General features: G+C 36.5%; 1 protein-coding gene across 1 annotated transcript; it reads left to right on the top strand.

The window, feature by feature from the left end:
• Positions 1 to 2329: 2329 nt before the first annotated feature.
• Positions 2330 to 11069, top strand: LOC117408374 (gastrin-releasing peptide-like). Its single transcript, XM_034013316.3, has 3 exons — positions 2330 to 2539; positions 6912 to 7171; positions 10447 to 11069. The coding sequence occupies exons 1-3, from the start codon at positions 2383 to 2385 to the stop codon at positions 10498 to 10500; spliced, it is 471 nt and encodes a 156-aa protein (XP_033869207.2). The 5' UTR covers positions 2330 to 2382; the 3' UTR covers positions 10501 to 11069.
• Positions 11070 to 20749: the final 9680 nt, after the last annotated feature.

The raw sequence follows: 20749 nt of genomic DNA on the forward strand, positions 1-20749 counted from the left end.
TAGAAGGTTATTGATAAAGTTTGACAGGAAGTAGTTCTGACAGACAGTACGTATAGACAGAAAAGCTTTCAGAAAGCAAAGAAAAGGGGCTGGAGTTACCACCTGTAATTTTGATAGTTTTTTTTGGCCAGATACAGCTACATTGAACATTTTATTAAATCTATGTCATACATTATAAAGTATTGCATTTCCCTATAGAATTGTTTCTTTGAATACCTTCTCTTAACGGTAGCCATACTAAGATCCCAATGCAAATATGCTTTTAAATCACACTGTATGCTGAAAATATGTTATACATACAGGTATATGGTTCTGTCCTTAATGTTTGTAAGGGCAATTTATGTTACAGGAAAATATGTTGCAATATATGTATGTAACATTTTAGGTATCTCCTGAGGTAGTACACTGTCCACCTTCAGCTCACTCAGCCCAATGAGAAACCGAGGACAAGGGACTTTCAAGAAAATAGTTATTCAAATGAGAGGTAAATATTATCCCTTTAAAGAAGCACCCAAAAAAGTTTATTCCTCGTCCCGAACTTGCTTACAGAAGTTTAGTTGTCAAATGTGGTGTGCTTACGTTAAGCCTACAAGGGCGTCTGCTAAGAAATAAATAATAATAATAATAATAATACATGTTTCAATAAATTTGCTGTTTTAACACAATATATCGCCAAGACTATTTGGGATATAGCCTGTATAAACACCTTTCAACTTTATATATATTTTATATTGCTGCTATGTGGAATGTGGCTTTGGGATAATCATAGTCCAATAAGCGACCTTTGCCAGTGGTCATGTGACTGGATTTTCATCTTTAGAAATGTAATATACAGCTGTAATTTATAGTTGGAAAGGCCAGCAGCAATGCTTCTCTCTGAAGGAAAGTACCATAAATCCGAATGTTAGCAAAGAGTTACCCATCAAGAAACAATTATGGGGCTGTCAGTGATACATTGAGATGAGGTCTACCACAGATCACTTAATCAATATATAACAATTGAATTCACTTTGTTGACAGTTTGACTAAATTAATGTAAGTTTAATTGGTAAATTACAGTAATTACTTCCCTTCCTGAATGTATGTACAGATTTTGCACTTTTTGTTCAACCGCCTGAATTCAAGATACCATAGCCCATGAAAGATGACTGTTTATACATGAAGATATGAGCATTTTGTAATATCAGACATATAATATTGAAATACTGATTATCCATTTTGAAACACATTATTGGCCTAACGACTGACTTTGTTAATTAGATTGTGATTGGTGAACACAATTCCATTATTATTTTAGGTTTTCTTGTTCTTAAATAATTGTAGGCAAATTGTTACTTAACTGCCCTGCATCCTATACAGCATGAAATTAGAACATAACCGCTATAACCCCAAGAGATAAGCACCCAGACACAAAACTGATATTTCTTATATTTTACTGCCTTAAATAAACATTTGGCACCTCTGTGATCACTGACATACTGTCCCTTGTCAGAAAACGTCAATGTGTTGTAGCTCTTAATAAAATAAACTATTTTTGAATTGTTGTGTCTGATATATTCCAAACATTAAAGATGTATTTTATCACACACGTTATAAATGTTGCAATTACCAACATTTAGATTAAGTATTTTATTACGATAGATTGATATTGTACATTCTGAGCATTGTGCACTGTGGGTGTTTTAACTTGCATGTGGCAATTATAACCCTTGTATGGGTTATTTTATAGCGTGATATGTCAAACGCGTAGGAAAAAAAAAAGATACAGAAGTGTACAATGAATAACCTCCCCATAGTGTTGTCAGTCAGTAAGATTATTAATTACATGATCTAAAACACAATATAAGTGTGGTGGTTTAATAACTGAGAGATTTCCTCGATATAAAAAGCATTAGTAAATATATTGTCCGTGCAAATATTCCCAAAAGTGATTGCTGACGTGTTTCAAATATTGTGCTAAGATTATTAACTCAAATACCGTGCTGCGGTTAATAAACGTAGCAATACAAAGAGCTGTTAACACCTTTAATAATAGCCCAGTGCTTCACTAAACATTGCCATGTTGATGTGAACATGTTGACAGCTTTCAATAACATTTTACAAAAGCACAATGAGCTATACCAATGAAAAATGCGACATCATTGGTTTTTTTTTTTATTTGGTGTCATCGCCAAATTCTAAGGCAGCGAAGCGATGTTCCCAAGAGGTGAGCAACAAATGTACTGTATTGGCACAGCTGTTAACCCCCCCCCCATGTCTTGACACTGTTCAGATTCCGTCACAACTTCTTATAAATTCAAATCATTGTAAGGGAGGTCCAGCGCATACCTTCAGGAGCAACATTAAGCACAAGGCTCATATTACACCTGATACTCAGCAACAATGGGTGCCGAATTTACCGTTTGTAAATATCGTTCTGTGCTTTCTTTGATAGTTTTAGGGGTAGTTATCTGTAGGACCCACTTCGGATCTGCCGTCCCAGTGCAAAACGATGAACATCTTACTAAAATGTACCCCAGAGGCAGCCACTGGGCTGTAGGTAAGTTTGAAGTTACACATTTTCTTCTTTTTTGGGCGGGGGGTAAGGATAGGTGTGTATCATTTCAAAACGGGGATTTATTCAGTATGTAAAATGAGTTTGCCAATAAAAAGGGACAATAATGTTGAACATATGTCTTGATGCTTACAAAAATAATACAATAATAATTATAAAAGCTATAGGAATTATTATTATTATTATTATTATTATTATTATTATTATTATTATTATTATTAATAATAATAATAATAATAATAATAATAATAATAATAATAATGTTAGACTGCTCCTAACATTCTATTTAGCACCACTAAAACGTTATCGACATGGTGCAATATAACAATATAAAACTGTACCACATTTTGTAGCATGTCGCGTCGTTCTTCAATATTGTCACTATGAACTTGGTTAATACTGAAGTTCAAACTAGTCCTGTTATGTGCTGCCTCAATGTTGTAAAACTGCAACAATCTTTACAAATTGTTCAAAAATATGGGCTACATATAAACTGCACATGATTACAAAAGGTGCCTTTTTACAGTATGATACATGTGTTTAACACGTGATATTCGTATTTAAAGCGGTTGAATCGCCAGTTGTATGGTATTAGCTTGTAAGTAATCTATTTATATTCTGTTCATGGTCTTGTGAAGTACACTTACCTGCATATTACAGATGTTCACCACGGGGGATCAAGGTGTAGCGCTTCACTGCCACCCATTCGAGGAACTGAGTGAACGGCATCACATTGTAAACAAAAATTACAGAGCACAAACTGCATTCACTGTGTAGGTGTGGCAATAACGATATACCAGACTGTCTATTTCATATATGGAAATATATTCATGCATGGACTCTGTTTATTAGTATGTATGCACTGTTTATTACTATTTATTTGAATACAATAATTAAAACAAAAGAAATCCACTAAAATTAAGAAACACATAAACAAACAACAATTAAATAAATAAATAAATAGATGCATGGGTTTTTGGATCATATCATTGGCATTGAGGTCCCCATTTTTTTGGTCATTGTGACAATTCAAACACCAAAGCAGGTTAAGAACTGTTAAGAATGGATTTTTTATATATTTTTTATTGGTGAAATACTTTTTTTTGCATGGCAGATTCCCCCAATCAGATTAATTTTAAGAAACATGATTTATTTTAGTTCTCCTGGATTTCATTGTACTGTTGTGATATTAAAACAACATTAAAATGTATTGCAGTTAAACTCTAAGCATACCTGACAAAACATGTTTCGAAAGGAGTCGATTTTCTTATAGACCACATCCATCATTGTAACCCACTAGTCACAGTAAATCAATGCCTAAAAATTGATTAAAGTTAATAGGGTGATAATAGGTTTAGTATTATGTCAAATTATCTTCTTTTACTTCTGTTTATTTCCTTTCATTGATTACAACACTTCTATAGTTATTATTGTGTATTTATTTAACATTATCCTTTGGCATCTACCTGGTTTAAAACTGCTGTGTGTGTTCATTCAATCCCCTTTATTGCTGATGTTGTTTATTATAGTATTAATAAGTATTGACAGCCAAATGTGCAATTCAGATCCATTAAGATTATTGGATAATCATATTATTGGAACAGCTTATTGTCTGACGTAAGTAATAAATTTTTTCTGTTTTTAAATGAGCCACCCTATTCACATTTTGTAGTAAATGTTCAGTTATATTAAACATCTTTTTTGTTCAAGGCTCAAATGACTTCTTCATATTAGGAGTTCACTGCTGTACTCCAAAACACAAATAAAAAAATACAGAAGTCACCCCTGTGACGAGGTACACAGATCCTTACATCCCACAAATCGCTTGCTTTCTAACCACAGTGAAGGACAAGGTAGAGTCCAGCCCTCTCCAAGGTGCTGATCTCTCGGGCACTGTTCAGCACAGAAAGAGAGTTGATTAAATAATCCTCAAACAAGGACACAAAGAGAAGAATCGCAAATGATTTGACTTCGTAGCTACCCGCACAAAAGTCTCTGTGTGTGATTGCTTTCCATAGCAGGGTTCATTTGCCTGATGGCTTTATACCCATTGGTGTATGGCCACATAGAATAAAAGATGGATTTGTATTGTTTCCATTATTGAAAAATGATATAAACAACCTAATTGATATATAAGAAAGATGAATATGGCTTTCTATAACATTTATAGATTTCTGTTGCATGTTAATATGTTAATGACCTGTGTCTTGCACTTTATATTAATGGGAAGTTTAAATGTTGTCTGTTAATGAAAACTCACTCACTAAAGTGGCCTACTGTTCTAATATTATTATTATTATTATTTGTTTATTTAGCAGACGCCTTTATCCAAGGCGACTTACAGAGACTAGGGTGTGTGAACTATGCATCAGCTGCATAGTCACTTACAATGATGTCTCACTCAAAAGACGGAGCACAAGGAGGTTAAGTGACTTGCTCAGGGTCACACAATGAGTCAGTGGCAGAGCCGGGATTTGAACCGGGGACCTTTGGGTTACAAGCCCTTTTAATTAACCACTGGACCACACAGGCTTCTAATACTTGTATTAATGTCTCACAATGATGTTAGTCTGACCATGTATGCTTATATTTATGTAATGGTATCTATGGTACTTTGATAAATATAACCCACAAATGGGATTTCTTTTGACTTGATTACAGAGGTCTTTATCTGTTTATTTCAAATAATTTAAAATCGTTTTAAACAATACCTACTCAATTAGCACAACAATGTTAGCATTTATTGTAAAAATCTAAAATCTAAAATTGCACATTTCAATAAATGAGCTGATAGTGTGTTTGTGAATTTTAAAGTCAATAATAGAATTATCGTCTTTCAGGATAGTGGATTATCATCCTCTTTCTTCACTAGTAGGACTAATACCTAAATAATACATGATCATCACAAGTTGAAAACATGACTGTGAATCAGTGAATGGCAATCACATGTTTTCAACGCATGAATTAAAGGAAATGAAGGGAACGGAAAGGAAAGGTCTGTTAAGTGGAATTAAATGAATTTCATTACAATTTCACAAGTCACCGGACCTAATGTAATAGCAATGTTGTGCAATGCACTGCTGGATTCTGGCCACTGCAGCTGAGATAACGTTACAAGCTCTCTAACTGCACCTTCAAACAAAAACGGTCTCTTTTGTGCAGTGGTTAAGCTGTTAGCTTTGGGAGTGCATGGTCAATAAGATATATCCTGGATTTAGATCTGTTTGACACCTGGCATGTTAGCTGCTGTTTTGTATTCTTTAAGCTGCAATACATTTTAAGATGTGTAATATGTGCTTTCTCTTCTGTATGTGGAACATGTATCTAAAATGTATAATTATAATAATTCCCCAAATGCTTTTCAACAGATTCGCCTTGGAAGCCCCCAAAATGATTCCTGACTAACTGTTGGCAGTTAAGACTGTTTGACATTTAAACAGTGATGCTTTAGCTTAAGTGATCAGCTGAAATACACAAAACAAAACTTTCCAAGCCAGAAAATGAGGTAGACACTCCATCTAGTATCTCAGGGTTGTTTCAACCGCTAAACCAGAAAGGGCAGGAAATGTTAAGGGACATAATTGGAAAGGGAGATAAATATATAACAGTGTCAATCATTTTGAATGGAGTTGCTTCAACTGAAAAGGAAAAAAATAGACTGATTAGGATATATACATCAGGTTTATGGCTTGTTTACAATTATGCTACCGGAATCAGGAAATGTATGCAAATTTGACTATATCACTAAAGATGAGGCTGTCAATGCGTAAACTACATTATGCAAAAAAATAATAAAATACAGTCGATTGTTGACAGATATCTGACGAGAAATATGGTGCAAAATGATCTTGCCAGAAGTGCTTCATCAATAAAAGCAGCCCTGTCTTTGCAAACTAATTACTGGAGTCAGAACTAATCTTTGTCCTAAACTTGAAGCATCTGAAACGGTTCCCTGAGTGTTGGGTTTATTTATGATTTCAATTTACACTTTCAAAGTCTTCATAAAGCCTTTATGGGACAATCAACAACAACTGAATGAAAATTTGCAAGACTGATAGTATCCCATTTAAAACTGCAGTTTAACTTGAATTAAACAATCCTTACCATGGTAAGATAAACCATAAGTAGATTTTTTAGATCATTTTACAGCACTGGAGAATCACCCAGGATTGCATCAACACCCTTTCTGTGATTACCATGAGATACCTCAGAAAAATAAGGGGCTGATGGCCTAATCCAGAAACACTCAACACTTCTATATCCAACTACGGCTTTGATTTGAAATACTTTTTATCTTGCATATCATGATTTATTTACCATAACTGCAATGTGTTTTAATCCAACACTATTCTTCTAGGTCATTTGATGGGGAAGAAGAGCATTGGCTTGCCTTTTGGTTATGAGGATGATGACAAGATGATCTATTCATCTGCACCAGAAGAAGTCAAACAGCTTGAAGGATACTTGCAGTGGTCTGAATTTGTCAAAAACTTGATAAGGTTATTGGATGCGAACGACAGTCGGAATGCCCAGCTTTTAAGAGAAGAGATTCTGTTCAATAGAAAGAAACAGTGGGAGGCAGCAGACACCACCACCAAAAACAACAACTTAAAGGAGGTGGGTGCAGAATTTAAAGTCTGACTACACTGATTTTCTGTTTATATACTGAATCAAATAGTTTTCTGTATAGCTGATACATATGCTACATTTTAAGAAGACTCTCTTTGAGGTACGCTAATACATGTTTTAAATCCACTGACTGGTAAGCCAGAGAGAAAAAGGGAAACAAATAGTGAAAACACTACAATAAAAACACATTGCTTAAATCAGATATATTACCCGAAATGGTTCACCTGTGTGGTGTGCAGGGTGAGTCATAGAGAGGTGAGCACAGATTCGTGCCCTGGGTTTGCGAAGTTGCAGATCTTGGCTGGGGATTCCACAGGGATTGTTGCCTTGGCTCAGGCACTCCCACGGTTTAGTGAGCAAAGTCTGTAGGGACTGTTACCTCACTAACCTTTCTCCTCCATCTGCTATCGAGGTCCTTGGTTTAAAGAGGATGCCCACTAATCTTAATTTCTTGTGAGCTGCTGTGGGGAGTTGCTTTGGTGAGGGAACATAACTTGACATTCTAAATTTAGGAGAAAAACAAGGGGAAAATGATTGGTCACTCTAAAAGATGTCACCATATTATCTTCTTAGCTCAGTGACACGAGTGGTAAGATGTGTAGTCCGGTAGAGGTGACAGGCCCATTGCAATTGGGGTCCCATTTCCCCAGTTAGCAATTCAGTAGTTCGGGCTCAACAGCAATCACAAAATGTTTTAGTACAAATATTTATTGTGGAGAATGCGGAGTATGCGATTTTACAGAGAAGTATGTTGTATATACAGATTAATTTGGCATCAAACCTAACTTGGTTTGAGGGCTCGCTGCCTGGACGACTGGACTAGGCTGAGGCCCCCATTGATAAAACACAGAAATTGTTTTTAAGAAAGGTGGAGATGGGGAGGTGGTGGGTTACGATGAAATCGAAACGCAACTGAGAGGTAAGTGAAGAGGGTATTTATAGTGCTAACAATCTTAATTAGCTAATGTGTAAATTGAATGATTCAATTTGGTGACGCAGAGATTGGTGTCTGACCCTCCCCCCGAACTTTAATTATAAATTTCATTAAGTAGATTTATAATTGTCATTAGCAAATATTTGTTATATCCTTTTCTTCACAACAATGTGTCAATGTGGGACAACTATAACAATAAATGTAAAGTTTGTCCTAGTCTAATTCATAGACCGTTTTATTATTTAAGCACTAATCATGTAAAAACTGAATTATCATCCCTCACTCTGAGAAATCTGATTTTCAATTCATATAGACTGGAAACTTCCATGCTTTAAATTAAGTTTATAACTAAAGGTCGGGGGAGGGTCAGACACCAATCTCCGCGTCACCAAATTGAATCATTCAATTTACACATTAACTAATTAAGATTGTTAGCACTATACATACCCTATTCACCATTTCGATTTCATCATACTTACACGCACGACGGAGAACGTTCTCGATTATTCGATTATTGTTTCATCGGATGATGATCTGTTTGCCGATCTCTTCAACCAATTCAACCAGCTCCTCCCATGCCTGATTTATCAGCTCCAAGACAACTTCGATTGGCGGTGTTTACTACTCCAACCTTCTCTGCTCAGATGTCTGCTTCACAACAACTGTCTTGCTCTCCTGCCCGCTGCAGCTCCTGTAACAACAGCCCTTTCAATTATGCAGCACGTAAGGAGAATTTGTTTAATATTTCTCCACTCCACAGTATCCTTCCCGTCGCAGGCGTTATGACAACAGCACAGACCGTCGCTTTCCATCTCACCCCACACCCACTGAACCAACTCCACAAAACTCTGCGTCTACGCAGAAGGCGGGACCTTCATAGCACCAATCAATCGAAGGCTCATTCGGTAGTTTCTGAGCATTTGGATCCAGAGGCTGTTTCACAGTCAGGAGCTGCTGCTCCCGCGATCCACCCCGGGGTTTCAGTGCCTGCCATTGTTGTCCAACAAGCCCCCCCTGTACCTCCAACTGTAACCTTTCAGGTTACACTTAAAACCTCTGACCCCCGCTTATTCAAAACACACCATTTCCGAGTTAATTTTACCTTTCAGCAATTTCAGGGACATAATTTGCAAGTTCTACCATGACCGCTGGCATGAGCTGGATGATTATTTGTCCATAATTGTAGATCTGTCAGTTAGATTCGGAGGTTCCCATTTTTTTCGAATACCACAAAGCCTTCTCTCCAACAATGGAACCAGAGGATCTACTGGGGCACCCTGGACCAAGACATAGTCTCCCATTTTTTCACAGGTCTCCAGCCCCATGCATGCTCTGTATGTGGTTCCACTGCTCACCCCACCATTTCCTGCTCCCTTATAGACCCTTCACCCCGTACCCTCGTCCCTCCCTCGCAATTATCCTCATTCTTTCATCCCCTTAAGATCAAAAGACAGCCAGGGCCGCAATATTACATTCTCCGGAGGCCGCCAGATTTGTAACAGTTTCAATGAAGGAATCTGCTCCTACTCTGTCTGTAACTTCCTTCACATATGCAGTCATTGCGAGGAAGCCCATTCCCAAATAGTTTGTTCCCTCCAATCGTAACCTTTCAGGTTTACTTCCCAAACTTGGGTTTTGTTTTCCTCTCCTTGTCAAAGGTCGGCTAAACCTTCAAGTGGGCTATATCCAGTACTACTCATGGCATTGAGACCTGCATGTCGGCCAGGCAGCGAGCCCTCAAACCAAATGAATGAGTATATAGAAAATACTTCTGTATATTTTTGCATACTCTGCATTTTTCTCAATAAAATATTTTTACTAAGACATGTTGTGATTGGTGTGTGTCCCGAACTGCTGAACTAGGCAATTAAGGGTGTGACTTTTATAAATGCTTCAGCTTAAGTTCTAGCAAGAATGCTAAGAAAGGTTGCTAGCTGCTGGCTTTCCTCCTGTATTGATTGAGAAAAGGGCAGTACTTTAATTGAATTAACTTCAATTTAACAAGCAAATCCCTGTATATGTTTTGGGGGTCTTTTTGCTAAATTATTAGGGTTAAAAAACAACACGCTATTTTCCTGTTCCGTAGCATTATTCAATAAGACTTGAAACATGCCGCTGTGTAACAAAAATATATATAAGAATTTAACATGTGTTAATATTTAATAAGCCCTTTTTTCTGATGGTCTTGAAATGAGTTTATTCAGTGGTCAAAAAACAAAACAATAAAGTAGAACATGTTGAAACAGCCAAGAAGACTGTATGGTAGAATCTACTGACTAGCTCTTTTCTACCTTCTTATAATGTCCTTCTTTTTATTCTTTTTTTCAAGATGACAGACTACCTGCTGCAGATTCTGAATATGAAAGACAATAACCCGAGCTGAATTGAAGATATATCTACTTATATACACTACCTTTGAGAGACTTGGCTGTTCTACAGGCATTCTATTGTAACTAGTACCAAACAAAACTGCTTTTGTGTTGAACAATGCATTCTTGTATTTCTGCCTTTAACTTGACTCAATTTAACAACATTTTATTCTTTGGGTTTGTGTGGTTTATTTATTTATTTACTTGTATATAAACATTTTGAACGGGGTCTTAATATCTCAATATTATTATAGATTTCTTGAGTAAAATTATAGTATTTTTTAATGCTAACCCCAATGTTTATCACCGTTTGTTGAATCTACATTACATTATTATATTTTCAAATATACAAATATATTAGATGAAAATGTTTTATTTGAAGGCATACATTTGAAATGTGTACCTGTGTTTGTCCCTTATTTACATTACAAATGTAGAACCATTATCATTAAGGGCTCATTTAAACTGGCGGGGTGTGTGTGGCTTTGCATGTTTCAGATTGATCTAGAAGGTTCTTTCCGAATTTAAAGATCATGTAGCTTGTTAGATTTGAATTGTATTCAAATTAAACTTTTTGCAATCATACTGGTTCAGGGTTCTGGGTTCTATGGTTCTAATGCTGATGTTTTCTTCTTCTCAATATCAGCCTTTATGTGGCTTGGCGCTTGTTTATATAGCTGCTTTAAATCAAGGCAACCCCAGTGTGCATCAAATGTAATATAATGCTTTTCTGTTTCTGTGGCCTGTACTGTGAAATGTCACTGAAAACCACACCAAAAAAGTAATTATTAATTGCATTATCTTCAACAGTCTGCAGTAGCTATAGATATCCACAAGATGGCATACTAACCAGTCACCTTCTGATTACACTGCTGAGAGTTATGTTTGTCAATAAACACTGATATTTGTCCATAAACTAGCCTTTACACCCAGAGACACAGAGGGCAGTTTTGAATCCAAGTGAGCACTTCCTGTTTAACCTTATTCAATACAATTTATCTCATTGTCTCATTGCATAATTCAATTTAGTTGTGGCTTCAAATGAATAAATATAGAATTATTCTGGAGCTTTGACAAAGACATGAACTACTGCAATAGCACTCAAAGGGCCAAGTTCACAAACCTTGAACTCACGAATTAAGGCTATATAATGAAATTTAGCTGTATTTTATCTTCTGCTATTGTGATAGAATGCCACTAGGTGGTGCAGTTGGACAAGCTACCAGTCTGAAAAACATTGAATTTAGTTATTAATGTCCTTGAAGATTTCATGGATAGCAGTAATAGTTTATAATAATTTAAAGCTTGCCAGGATAAACAGTTGTTTTCACTATTAATCAGGAGTTTTAACTAATATTGACACCTCAACTAGGAGTTGAGACGTCTAGCCAAAGTTATTTAAATATAATGACTCTCTTGAAAAAAAATATTTTCTTTTGACACAACAGTAAATAGTTATTTGTTTCTTAAGGCTATCAGAAGGAGACAACAGTTACCACTCTTAATATTAAGGGATTTTGCTAAAAGTTTTGACAATGTGAATCACTGATGTGGTTTTGAAAGTCTGTTTATTGAATTTTAATTTCTTAGTAAAAGAAAATAAGATCATTCAAAAAGCAAGATAATAATAATCAAATAATATGGTATTTAAAAGGTGAAAAATATAAATAAATAAAGAGCTTGAGCTGATCAAAATACCAGTGTTTTAGTGGTGCTTAAGATATTGCAAAAGAGCCCTCTTCCACCAAATATGTCAAGGTGGGGCTGCCTGCTTCCAACCAAACAGATTCAGATGTCTAGACAGCAAGGTTGAAAAGGACAGTGTGTCAGACTGTAGTCTGTACAGGAGGGTGTCACTGGAAACCACACCAAAAAGTGCAACAAAATGGGCAGTCAATGAGCTGCAATAGCATTCTAAATTACAGGGATGCATTATCTATATGAATCTGTAGTAGCTGTGGATAGCCACAAGATGGCATACTATACTTGTCTATGAACTAGTCTCCAACTTCACACCCAGCTTCCAGTATTGACACAGGGGGCAGTCTGTTCTGATTCCATTTGTTCACTGCCAGATGGAGTTAATAAATAATGGTGAAGAGAAAACAATCCATGGTATTTAATGAACTACAAAAGCAGGTTGTACCAAATGATGTAATAATAAGGATATACTGAATGTGTTCCAATATTTATATTTAAAAAAGGGTTATTTTGTTTTATTGGTAAATTAAATTTATGTCTTTATGGTATAGCCACACAATGAAGGCAGCCAAATAATATTTGAATGAATCCACTGGGTGCAAGTACTTATAAAGGCATGACTGTACAGTGGCATTCAGTTTGTCAACCAGATACCTGCAGGGCTACAAGCACAGAACCATTTACAGCCAACATCACAATTATTGACTGACAAGTGTGCCAAACCACGTGACCACAAGTTGAGATCACTAAACTCATTTCACATGGGACCAGAGGTTTACTAAGGACAGTTTAGCCAACTTATCCAATTAGAAATGTATTCCCCTTCACATTGCATTGATGAATACAGGGTGATCACTTGCTGAATTGACCACAGTGTGTATCCTATTGGCTTTAACTTACTTTTACAACCTCTAAGCAAATAGTATTGTTTGGGACAAATTGCCACTGCTTTACTGTGACAAATGCCCACAGGACCTGAATAGTGTGGCCATTGCAACACCGGTTTATAGACTGAATAATATCTGACTGATCATCATGGATTACCCCAGTGCTAGTGGGGGAAAATTTGCAGCTCTTAAGTATTAACAATATTGACCAGCAGGACTGAGCTGCAAACTTTCACCTTTCTATCATAAAAATGATCACAATAATGACATATCTTCCATAAATTAAAAACACTGAATCAAAAATATAAAGAAAAACAAAACTAGGAAGTCACATGGACAGTTTCTTTGCCTGTGTACTATTACAAACTTAAAAAAAAACAAATTTAAATAGAAAATTAAACGTGGTTTTATTAATTAACTCAATATCTAACAGGTTCAATAATAAGATGACATGTACAGTGGCTCTCAAAAGTATTCACCCCCCTTGGACTTTTCCACATTTTATTATGTTACAACATGGAATCAAGATTGATTTAATTAGGAGTTTTTGCCACTGTTCAACACCAAAAAAGTCAAAGTGAAAAATAAAATCTACATATTGTTCTAAATTAATTACAAATAGAAAATAGAAAATAATTGATTGCATAAGTATTCACCCCCTTTGCTATGACGCACCTAAATGAGCTCTGGTGCAACCAATTGTCTTGAGAAGTCACATAATTAGTAGAATGGAGTCCACCTGTGTACAATTAAGGTGTTTCACATGATTTCAGGTTAAATACACCTGTCTCTGGGAGGTCCCACAGTTGGTTAGTACATTTTCTAACAAAAACTACATCATGAAGATGAAGGAACATTCAAAGCAAATCCGGAATAAGGTTTTTCAAAAGCACCAATCAGGGGTAGGATATAAGAACATTTCCAAGGCATTGAATATCCCCCGGAGCACAGTAAAGTCCATTATTAAGAAATGGAGAGAATATGGCATAACTGTGAATCTGTCTAGAACAGGCCGCCCTCAAAAACTGAGTATCCGGGAGAGAAGGGCACTAGTCAAGGAGGCCACCAAGAGGCCTATGGCAACTCTAAAGGAGTTACAGTCTTCCACGGCTGAGCTGGGAGACACTGTGCATACGGCAACAATAGCCCAGGTGCTTCACAAAACTGGCCTTTATGGGAGAGTGGCAAAAAGAAAGCCGTGAGACTCTGAGACCAAGTGGAAGAAGATTCTATGGTCTGATGAGACCAAAATAGAGCTTTTTGGCCTCAACGCTAAGCGCTATGTTTGGCGCAAGCCTAACACCTCACATTATCCTGAGAACACCATCCCTACCATGAAGCATGGTGGTGGTAGCATCATGCTATGGTGGTGGTAGCATCATGCTTCTCTGCGTCAGGGCCTGGAAAGCTTGTGAAGATAGAGGGCAAAATGGATGCAGCAAAGTACAGAGAAATCCTGGAGTAAAACCTACTGAAGTCTGCAAGAGACCGGGGACTTGGGAGAAGATTCATCTTCCAGCAGGACAATGACCCCAAACATACAGCAAAAGCCACACTGGAGTGGCTTAAAAACAAAAAGGTCAATGTCCTGGAGTGGCCCAGTCAAAGCCCGGACCTCAATCCAATTGGGAATATGTGGAAAGAGTTGAAAATTGCTGTTCAACAAAGGTCCCCATCCAACTTGACGGAGCTTGAGCAATTTTGCAAAGAAGAATGGACAAAAATTGCAGTGTCCAGATGTGCAAAGCTGGTAGAGACTTATCCAAATAGACTCATCGCTGTAATTGCTGCCAAAGGTGCCTCTACCAAATAATGAGTCAAGGGGGTGAATACTTATGCAATCAATTGTTTTCTGTTTTGTATTTGTAATGAATTTAGAACAATGTGTAGATTTTATATTTCACGTTGACATTATGGACTTTTTTTGTGTTGATCAGTGGCAAAAACTCCTAATTAAATCCATACTTAAACTGTGGTCCATATTAATTTAGTTATTACTGTTCTTGAAGATTTCATGGATAGCAGTAATAGTTTATATAATAGTTTAAAGCTTGCCAGGATAAACAGTTGTTTTCACTATTAATCAGGAGTTTTAACTAATATTGACACCTCAACTAGGAGTTGAGACGTCTGGCCAAAGTTATTTAAATATAATGACTCTCTTGAAAAAATTTTTTTTTCTTTTGACACAACAGTAAATAATTATTTGTTTCTTAAGGCTATCAGAAGGAGACAACAGTTACCACTCTTAATATTAAGGGATTTTGCTAAAAGTTTTGACAATGTGAATCACTGATGTGGTTTTGAAAGTCTGTTTATTGAATTTTAATTTCTTAGTAAAAGAAAATAAGATCATTCAGAAAGCAAGATAATAATAATCAAATAATATGGTATTCAAAAGGTGAAAAATATAAATAAATAAAGAGCTTGAGCTGATCAAAATACCAGTGTTTTAGTGGTGCTTAAGATATTGCGAAAGAGCCCTCTTCCACCAAATATGTCAAGGTGGGGCTGCCTGCTTCCAACCAAACAGATTCAGATGTCTAGACAGCAAGGTTGAAAAGGACAGTGTGTCAGACTGTAGTCTGTACAGGAGGGTGTCACTGGAAACCACACCAAAAAGTGCAACAAAATGGGCAGTCAATGAGCTGCAATAGCATTCTAAATTACAGGGATGCATTATCTATATGAATCTGTAGTAGCTGTGGATAGCCACAAGATGGCATACTATACTTGTCTATGAACTAGTCTCCAACTTCACACCCAGCTTCCAGTATTGACACAGGGGGCAGTCTGTTCTGATTCCATTTGTTCACTGCCAGATGGAGTTAATAAATAATGGTGAAGAGAAAACAATCCATGGTATTTAATTAACTACAAAAGCAGGTTGTACCAAATGATGTAATAATAAGGATATACTGAATGTGTTCCAATATTTATATTTAAAAAAGGGTTATTTTGTTTTATTGGTAAATTAAATTTATGTCTTTATGGTATAGCCACACAATGAAGGCAGCCAAATAATATTTGAATGAATCCACTGGGTGCAAGTACTTATAAAGGCATGACTGTACAGTGGCATTCAGTTTGTCAACCAGATACCTGCAGGGCTACAAGCACAGAACCATTTACAGCCAACATCACAATTATTGACTGACAAGTGTGCCAAACCACGTGACCACAAGTTGAGATCACTAAACTCATTTCACATGGGACCAGAGGTTTACTAAGGACAGTTTAGCCAACTTATCCAATTAGAAATGTATTCCCCTTCACATTGCATTGATGAATACAGGGTGATCACTTGCTGAATTGACCACAGTGTGTATCCTATTGGCTTTAACTTACTTTTACAACCTCTAAGCAAATAGTATTGTTTGGGACAAATTGCCACTGCTTTACTGTGACAAATGCCCACAGGACCTGAATAGTGTGGCCATTGCAACACCGGTTTATAGACTGAATAATATCTGACTGATCATCATGGATTACCCCAGTGCTAGTGGGGGAAAATTTGCAGCTCTTAAGTATTAACAATATTGACCAGCAGGACTGAGCTGCAAACTTTCACCTTTCTATCATAAAAATGATCACAATAATGACATATCTTCCATAAATTAAAAACACTGAATCAAAAATATAAAGAAAAACAAAACTAGGAAGTCACATGGACAGTTTCTTTGCCTGTGTACTATTACAAACTTAAAAAAAAACAAATTTAAATAGAAAATTAAACGTGGTTTTATTAATTAACTCAATATCTAACAGGTTCAATAATAAGATGACATGTACAGTGGCTCTCAAAAGTATTCACCCCCCTTGGACTTTTCCACATTTTATTATGTTACAACATGGAATCAAGATTGATTTAATTAGGAGTTTTTGCCACTGTTCAACACAAAAAAAGTCAAAGTGAAAAATAAAATCTACATATTGTTCTAAATTAATTACAAATAGAAAATAGAAAATAATTGATTGCATAAGTATTCACCCCCTTTGCTATGACGCACCTAAATGAGCTCTGGTGCAACCAATTGTCTTGAGAAGTCACATAATTAGTAGAATGGAGTCCACCTGTGTACAATTAAGGTGTTTCACATGATTTCAGGTTAAATACACCTGTCTCTGGGAGGTCCCACAGTTGGTTAGTACATTTTCTAACAAAAACTACATCATGAAGATGAAGGAACATTCAAAGCAAATCCGGAATAAGGTTTTTCAAAAGCACCAATCAGGGGTAGGATATAAGAACATTTCCAAGGCATTGAATATCCCCCGGAGCACAGTAAAGTCCATTATTAAGAAATGGAGAGAATATGGCATAACTGTGAATCTGTCTAGAACAGGCCGCCCTCAAAAACTGAGTATCCGGGAGAGAAGGGCACTAGTCAAGGAGGCCACCAAGAGGCCTATGGCAACTCTAAAGGAGTTACAGTCTTCCACGGCTGAGCTGGGAGACACTGTGCATACGGCAACAATAGCCCAGGTGCTTCACAAAACTGGCCTTTATGGGAGAGTGGCAAAAAGAAAGCCGTGAGACTCTGAGACCAAGTGGAAGAAGATTCTATGGTCTGATGAGACCAAAATAGAGCTTTTTGGCCTCAACGCTAAGCGCTATGTTTGGCGCAAGCCTAACACCTCACATTATCCTGAGAACACCATCCCTACCATGAAGCATGGTGGTGGTAGCATCATGCTATGGTGGTGGTAGCATCATGCTTCTCTGCGTCAGGGCCTGGAAAGCTTGTGAAGATAGAGGGCAAAATGGATGCAGCAAAGTACAGAGAAATCCTGGAGGAAAACCTACTGAAGTCTGCAAGAGACCGGGGACTTGGGAGAAGATTCATCTTCCAGCAGGACAATGACCCCAAACATAAAGCAAAAGCCACACTGGAGTGGCTTAAAAACAAAAAGGTCAATGTCCTGGAGTGGCCCAGTCAAAGCCCGGACCTCAATCCAATTGGGAATATGTGGAAAGAGTTGAAAATTGCTGTTCAACAAAGGTCCCCATCCAACTTGACGGAGCTTGAGCAATTTTGCAAAGAAGAATGGACAAAAATTGCAGTGTCCAGATGTGCAAAGCTGGTAGAGACTTATCCAAATAGACTCATCGCTGTAATTGCTGCCAAAGGTGCCTCTACCAAATAATGAGTCAAGGGGGTGAATACTTATGCAATCAATTGTTTTCTGTTTTGTATTTGTAATGAATTTAGAACAATGTGTAGATTTTATATTTCACGTTGACATTATGGACTTTTTTTGTGTTGATCAGTGGCAAAAACTCCTAATTAAATCCATACTTAAACTGTGGTCCATATTAATTTAGTTATTACTGTTCTTGAAGATTTCATGGATAGCAGTAATAGTTTATATAATAGTTTAAAGCTTGCCAGGATAAACAGTTGTTTTCACTATTAATCAGGAGTTTTAACTAATATTGACACCTCAACTAGGAGTTGAGACGTCTGGCCAAAGTTATTTAAATATAATGACTCTCTTGAAAAAAAAATTTTTTCTTTTGACACAACAGTAAATAATTATTTGTTTCTTAAGGCTATCAGAAGGAGACAACAGTTACCACTCTTAATATTAAGGGATTTTGCTAAAAGTTTTGACAATGTGAATCACTGATGTGGTTTTGAAAGTCTGTTTATTGAATTTTAATTTCTTAGTAAAAGAAAATAAGATCATTCAGAAAGCAAGATAATAATAATCAAATAATATGGTATTCAAAAGGTGAAAAATATAAATAAATAAAGAGCTTGAGCTGATCAAAATACCAGTGTTTTAGTGGTGCTTAAGATATTGCGAAAGAGCCCTCTTCCACCAAATATGTCAAGGTGGGGCTGCCTGCTTCCAACCAAACAGATTCAGATGTCTAGACAGCAAGGTTGAAAAGGACAGGGTGTCAGACTGTAGTCTGTACAGGAGGGTGTCACTGGAAACCACACCAAAAAGTTGAACAAAATGGGCAGTCAGTGAGCTGCAATAGCATTCTAAATTACAGGGATGCATTATCTATATGAATCTGTAGTAGCTGTGGATAGCCACAAGATGGCATACTATACTTGTCTATGAACTAGTCTCCAACTTCACACCCAGCTTCCAGTATTGACACAGGGGGCAGTCTGTTCTGATTCCATTTGTTCACTGCCAGATGGAGTTAATAAATAATGGTGAAGAGAAAACAATCCATGGTATTTAATGAACTACAAAAGCAGGTTGTACCAAATGATGTAATAATAAGGATATACTGAATGTGTTCCAATATTTATATTTAAAAAAGGGTTATTTTGTTTTATTGGTAAATTAAATTTATGTCTTTATGGTATAGCCACACAATGAAGGCAGCCAAATAATATTTGAATGAATCCACTGGGTGCAAGTACTTATAAAGGCATGACTGTACAGTGGCATTCAGTTTGTCAACCAGATACCTGCAGGGCTACAAGCACAGAACCATTTACAGCCAACATCACAATTATTGACTGACAAGTGTGCCAAACCACGTGACCACAAGTTGAGATCACTAAACTCATTTCACATGGGACCAGAGGTTTACTAAGGACAGTTTAGCCAACTTATCCAATTAGAAATGTATTCCCCTTCACATTGCATTGATGAATACAGGGTGATCACTTGCTGAATTGACCACAGTGTGTATCCTATTGGCTTTAACTTAATTTTACAACCTCTAAGCAAATAGTATTGTTTGGGACAAATTGCCACTGCTTTACTGTGACAAATGCCCACAGGACCTGAATAGTGTGGCCATTGCAACACCGGTTTATAGACTGAATAATATCTGACTGATCATCATGGATTACCCCAGTGCTAGTGGGGGAAACTTTGCAGCTCTTATGTATTAACAATATTGACCAGCAGGACTGAGCTGCAAACTTTCACCTTTCTATCATAAAAATGATCATAATAATGACATATCTTCCATAAATTAAAAACACTGAATCAAAAATATAAAGAAAAACAAAACTAGGAAGTCACATGGACAGTTTCTTTGCCTGTGTACTATTACAAACTTAAAAAAAAACAAATTTAAATAGAAAATTAAACGTGGTTTTATTAATTAACTCAATATCTAACAGGTTCAATAATAAGATGACATGTACAGTGGCTCTCAAAAGTATTCACCCCCCTTGGACTTTTCCACATTTTATTATGTTACAACATGGAATCAAGATTGATTTAATTAGGAGTTTTTGCCACTGTTCAACACAAAAAAAGGCAAAGTGAAAAATAAAATCTACATATTGTTCTAAATTAATTACAAATATAAAATAGAAAATAATTGATTACATAGGTATTCACCCCCTTTGCTATGACACACCTAAATAAGCTCTGGTGCAAAAAATTGTCTTTAGAAGTCACATAATTAGTTGAATGGAGTCCACCTGTGTACAATTAAGGTGTTTCACATGATTTCAGGTTAAATACACCTGTCTCTGGGAGGTCCCACAGTTGGTTAGTACATTTTCTAACAAAAACTACATCATGAAGATGAAGGAACATTCAAAGCAAATCCGGAATAAGGTTTTTCAAAAGCACCAATCAGGGGTAGGATATAAGAACACTTCCAAGGCATTGAATATCCTCCGGAGCACAGTAAAGTCCATTATTAAGAAATGGAGAGAATATGGCATAACTGTGAATCTGTCTA

Source organism: Acipenser ruthenus, chromosome 2, assembly GCF_902713425.1.
Source record: "Acipenser ruthenus chromosome 2, fAciRut3.2 maternal haplotype, whole genome shotgun sequence".
In the NCBI taxonomy this organism is placed as follows: domain Eukaryota; kingdom Metazoa; phylum Chordata; class Actinopteri; order Acipenseriformes; family Acipenseridae; genus Acipenser; species Acipenser ruthenus.

Excerpts from the sequence above, each read along its gene's own strand:
- LOC117408374 (XM_034013316.3), top strand. The coding sequence starts at position 2,383 with ATGGGTGCCGAATTTACCGTTTGTAAATATCGTTCTGTGCTTTCTTTG. Across the intron at positions 2,540-6,911 it reads AGGCAGCCACTGGGCTGTAG|GTCATTTGATGGGGAAGAAG; the intron begins GTAAGTTTGAAG and ends CTATTCTTCTAG. Across the intron at positions 7,172-10,446 it reads AAAACAACAACTTAAAGGAG|ATGACAGACTACCTGCTGCA; the intron begins GTGGGTGCAGAA and ends CTTTTTTTCAAG.